General features: G+C 44.0%; 1 protein-coding gene across 1 annotated transcript in view; it reads left to right on the top strand.

Annotated features, from left to right (window-relative positions):
• The first annotated feature begins 3,428 nt into the window (after positions 1-3,428).
• The window catches only part of SH2D1B (SH2 domain containing 1B), a 22,914-nt gene continuing 20,528 nt past the window's right edge, over positions 3,429-5,814 (top strand). The window contains exon 1 of the mRNA XM_059414124.1: positions 3,429-3,661. Within this exon, the coding sequence (XP_059270107.1) occupies positions 3,498-3,661 (164 nt within the window). The 5' untranslated portion in view covers positions 3,429-3,497. The remainder of the gene's footprint in view (positions 3,662-5,814) is intronic.

The raw sequence follows: 5,814 nt of genomic DNA on the forward strand, positions 1-5,814 counted from the left end.
AGGCTTGATTTATTTCAAGTTCAATATGTTTTGAAAGTACACTTCATAGTGAGGCTGTGTGTTTCCTGCTGCTTCAAGTTCATGGTCATTCAATGTCTAGTTGTCCCACTTTTAGTTATGCTGACTGATCAGAGGGCTTGAGTGGTAACAGCTTGATTTCTTCCTTGAAAAGGTCATTATCAAACATTTGCCTAAAATTCTCACCCATTGCCTACTTATGCCTGAATTATTTATTTCATTGGGTGTAACAAAATGGGAGTGAGATGATTCTCTCGGGGCAGGGGACGGGGGGCAAGTGACTATGTACCTTTCCTTGGTTTGGTCATATTCTCCTCCACTGGATATGTAACCATTTTGTAAGCCAACCAATAATGTACAAAATAGTATTATTACTTTTCACTCCTGCATGACCAACCCAGTATGTTTTCAAAGTCCTGATCTTCACCAATATGATAGGTGAATTGTTATCTTAGTGTATGATAGGTGAGTTGTTATCTCAGTGTAGATTTAATTGGCATTCTCTTATGATGAGTGAGGTTGAGGGGACTACATTTTGAAGAAGAAAAAAAAAGGCAAAAAAAAAAAAAAGGCTCAGTGATGATAAAGATTTTGAGCATGTACCAACTTACTTCCAAACTGCGGTTGAAAAATATCCTCACACCAAGCTTGATACCCAGTTTCCTCTTCTACCAGTAAAAATTCTTTCCTCCCGTGTCATAATTCCTAGGAAATTCAATAGCACATGGCCCTAGGCCGCACGAGATAAATTAGGATTTGAAGCATAGCTCTCTGATAGCAAGTTTCTCGAAGAATGTCACTTCATTACACCAACAGCAGAGCAGTGGAATTTCCAAAGAACAAATATCTGCTACAAGGAAGTTAGTGTAAGACAGATTCCCATGAGTAGGTAGATAGCTTAAGCAAATCAGCAAGACTGAATAATCTTCTGGTTAAGAAGGCATTAAGAGAAGTAAGGATGAATCGTGAGCACATAGTTCTTATTTTTATAAATACGTAGTTGAGATATGTAGCAAGCTCTAAAGATATTTGAATAATGCGGCTACATACAGAGAAATTCACATATGTTTAACCAATTGCCATTGCACAGTAGTGATTGTGGGAGTTAAGTAAACGTGATCCAGTTTAAAACATTGGCTCATTCTACCTGAAGTTAATTAATTAACAATATGTAGATGGTTTGATTGCTCAAAAAGGCCTTAGAGCACATGAAAAGGTGCTGAACATCACTCTGCATCAGGGAAATACAAATCAAAACCACAGCGAGACACCACCTCACACCAGTGAGAATGGCTAAACTTAACAAGTCGGGAAACTGCAGATGTTGGTGAGGATGCAGAGAAAGGGGAGCCCCCTTACACTGTTGGTGGGAACGCAAGCTGGTACAGTCACTCTGGAAAACAGTATGAAGGTTCCTCAAAAAGTTGAAAATAGAGCTACCCTATGACCCAGCTATTGCACAACGAGGGACCTACCCCAAAGATACAAAAGTAGTGATCCAAAGGGGCACATGCACCCCAGTGAATGACATGGATGGAACTAGAGGGCATTATGCTCAGCAAAATAAGTCACTCAGGGAAAGACAATTATCATATGATCTCACTGATATGCAGAATTTGAGAAACAAGACAGAAGATCATAGGAAAAGAGGACAAAAAAATGAAACAGGATGAAATCAGAGAGAGAGACAAACTGTAAGAGACACTTAATCTTAGGAAACAAACAGAGTTGCTGGAGGGGAGGGGCTGGGGAGATGGGTGGCTGGGTGATGACACTGGGGAAGGGGTGCGCTACGGGGAGCACTGTGAGTTGTGTAAGACTGATGAATCACAGACCTGTACCCCTAAAACAAATAATACATTATATGTTAATTTTTTTTTTTTTTAAAGGCCTTGGAGGAAACAGAGATGTTGGCCAAACAGTAAAAACTTACAGTTGTAAGGTGAGTAAGTTCTGGGGAATCTAGTGTACAGCATGGTGATTATAGTTACTAACACCGTATGACACACTAGAAAGTTGCTGAGAGAGTGGATCTTAAATGTTCTCATCACAAAAAAGAAGTGGTAAACCGGTGACAACACAGAGGTGTTAGCTAATGGTAGGATGATAATCACCTTGCAATGTATAAATATACCAACTCAATGCATTGTACACCCTAAATTTGCACAATTGCGATCTGTCAATTATATCTCAATAAAGCTGGGAGGGAAGAGGCTTTAGAAATTACTGTTAGGGATGGGGCACCTGGGTGGCACACTTGGTTAAGCATCTGACTCTTGGTTCAGCTCAGGTCGTGAGCTCAGCGTGGGGAGATGGAGCCCTCATTGGCTCTTCACTCAGCACGGAGTCGGCTTGTGATTCTCTCTCCCTCTCCCTCTGCCCCTCTTGCTCATGCTCTCTCTCTCTCTCAAATAAATAAATCTTAAAAAGAAGAGAAATTACTCTTAGGGCTAACTCTGACCCTCAGATAACAGAAGCCCCCTTTCCCAAGAACATCAGCTGGGAGATATCTATCTTGGTAGAAAAGGTTCAGAGAGGAAGGAAGGAAGGATGGAGGGTAGGAAGGAAAGAAGGAAAGAAGGGAGGAAAAGGATTTCTCATCCATGCCAGCTTGTCTAAAAAGGGCTCAGTGTCTCTGGCTGGACAAACTCTCCTTGGTCTTTCTTCATGGGGACACATCACTGCTGCCCTCCAAAATGGGAACGTCAGAGGATCTGAGGATATTCAAACCAACGTTCCTGTACTCTTGTCTCCCACCCAGAGGTGCATCCCTGAACAAATTTTGCATACTCAGATATCCCTCCCACCGGCACCGGCTCCTTCCCCCAAAAGCAGAAGGCCGGAAGATGTGAGCAGCAGCCTTTGCTCATCAATGGCTGGGAGCCTCAGCCAGGGACAGGCTGTCGCCCCCCATTATGCTCAGTTGCTTTCTCTTCCCATTTTGGGAAAAGAACATCTCCCGTCGCTCAGGCCATTCAACCTGCGGAAGTCCTACCTTTCCAACTGCTCCGTTACTCATCCAGCCTCTGTGCACTTCTCTAGCACCTGCTCTAAGTTTAGCACAATCAGAGGCCGCTTCAGCAGGCCATGGGCATCCACCACAGCAAAAAGCAGTGGGGCGCTCTCTGAAAGGGACACCAGCAGGAGAGGAGCTAAAAAATGGATTTATGGTGCTATACGGGGCTGCAGCCCAGGTAGCTGGGCATCGGCCCTTCTCCCCCGCCATCCACATCGCGGAGGATACTGCGGCTCAAACTGCTCTCACATACGTCTGTGAATCACACTAGGGTCATTTACAGGCTGACATGTGTGGTCACTTCATCACCCCACCCTTCTCACTTCCTGAATCTTGCAAAACTCTCTGAGTCCTGCAGAACCGCCTCATCTCGCTCCTACCAGCCAGCGGAAGAGCAGCTCCCCCGGGCTCCCTGAGGCCCCTTCCTCCAGTTCCCTCCTTGGAGCCGGCCCTGAACTTGGGGATGGATTACAGGGCTCCCAGCAGGCTCGCCGTGGATCTGCCCTATTACCACGGCCCTCTGTCCAAGAAAGACTGTGAGACCCTGCTGCTGCAGGACAGGGTGGACGGCAACTTCCTGATAAGGGACAGCGAGTCCGTGCCGGGAGTCCTGTGCCTCTGTGTCTCGTGAGTAGTCTCAACTTCCACACATTCCGAGCCTTACCCCGAGTGTGGTCCTGATAGCTGAACACAAAAGAAGCTGTCCTGCGCTCTGACCTTGCGGCCCCAATGAGCAGAATGAGATAAAGTGAGGCGGTGCTAGGCGAGTGTGCGAGGACCGGTCTGTCCCAGCTCGGCCACCTGCCCTTCTCTCCCTGGAGCAAAACCCCAGCAGGACCCTCTGCAGCAGGGCAGGGCATGGGGGGGCGGCGGGATAGCAACCAAGGGAAGGGCTTCAGGAAGCATGAAGATGAGGGGGAGAGAGAGAAGGCGCCTGCACAGGTCAGCTCAGTTGCTGTGGAAAAGGCTCGATGTCCTCTATGAAATTTTTATCTGAGAGATGAAGTGTTCGCGTATGTTCTGCCGGTTCTGCCTGTGACACTTACAGTATGATTTCATACTTGATGAAATATGGTGTGATTTCATACATATGATGTCAGCACAAAATTGTGTTAGGTTCGTAAAGAGCTTCAATGTGCATCATTTCCTTTTATCCTTCTTAAAGTCTATCGGTGCCGGCATAAGCATTTTCTAGATGAAGAAGCAGACCCGGATTTCTCCAACGACTTGCTTGTGTTAAAATGCATCTGGCATTTCCAAAGAGTTCTGTATGAAGTTCAAGAACCCCTCTGCTAAAGGAGCTTGTTTAGTCCCATTTAGAAAATAGGGGTGTGGGGTGGGGAGGGGACCTGGGTGGCTCAGTTGGTTAAGTGACTCCCTTCAGCCCAGGTCATGATCCCAGGGTCCTGGGATCGAGCCCTGCATTGGGCTCTCTGCTCAGCAGGGGCCTGCTTCCTCCTCTCTCTCTGCCTGCCTCTCTCTATACTTGTGATCTCTCTCTCTCTCTCTGTCAAATAAATAAATAAATAATCTTTTAAAAATTATTTTTCTATTTTTAATTTTTATTTTTATTTAAAAAAATTAAAAAATTTAAAAAGAAAGAAAACAATCTTGAACAGGTATCAGTGGGAACCTACTATCTTTAAATGCTCTGTTTGGAGAGATCACCGAAATTTTTCTTTCTGCCTGCTAAGGGAATTAAAACCGAAGTATGTCTGCGAATATGCTTTAGTGCTTCTGAGAGTGTGGACAAAAGGGACTGTTGTGACTAACAGAATAGGCAGAGAGATCCCTTTCCTTTGTTGTAGGATACCAGGGATGCAGGTAAAAGGAAGGTGGTCTGAAGGGGTTAGTAGTTGGAACTTTCACGTTACCAGGGATGATGAAGGTGTTTTCATGTCTTTTTTAGCCGTTGGTAATTCTTCTTTTGAGAGTTGCGCAATCACATTCTTTACCCATTTTTAGCTGGAGCTGTTTATCTTCTGTTCTCTGTTTGCTTCCCTCAGTTCCTACGAATGAAGGTAAATCATTTATTTTTTATCCAATAAGGACATATGCACAAAAGAAAACTATAGACCAATTTCAATTTCAATTTATATCCATTTTCAAGAAGTTACTAACAAAACAGAAACCAGTAACACATCAGAGGAGAAAATACACCATGTTCAAGTTCAGTCCATTCCAAGAAGTCAAAGATGGTTCCACATTAGGTAAATTAATAGTTTAATTAGGTATTAATAGGTCAAAGTTGACAAACTGAAAAACTCACTCAAATTTGCTTAAAAGGTATTAGATAAAGTTCAACATCCATCTTTCAATTAAATACACACACATCTATATGCACACATGCACTTACACACTTTTAGTTATACAAAGCTAGATAGATACTTTCTTAACCAAAGGCCGGATAGAGCATAAGGGAATCGCTGCTAAAATCATAAATGGGCCAATGATACTCATTACTACTAGGGAGCATTTTCCATGAGAGATGAGCAAGTGTAATTAGCCAGAGGAAATAAAGGTAAAAATAGTAAAGGAAAAGGCAAAATTATTCTTTCCAGTTGACATGATTTTATGTCTGTGAAATCTAAGATTTAATTGAAAAAAAAAAAAAAACACTTAAAAAGTAAATTTAAGGGGCGCCTGAGTGGCTCAGTGGGTTAAGCCGCTGCCTTCGGCTCAGGTCATGATCTCAGGGTCCTGGGATCGAGTCCCACATCGGGCTCTCTGCTCAGCAGGGGGCCTGCTTCCCTTCCTCTCTCTGTGATCTCTTCCCTTCC

Source organism: Mustela nigripes, chromosome 10 (genome assembly GCF_022355385.1).
Source record: "Mustela nigripes isolate SB6536 chromosome 10, MUSNIG.SB6536, whole genome shotgun sequence".
NCBI lineage: Eukaryota > Metazoa > Chordata > Mammalia > Carnivora > Mustelidae > Mustela > Mustela nigripes.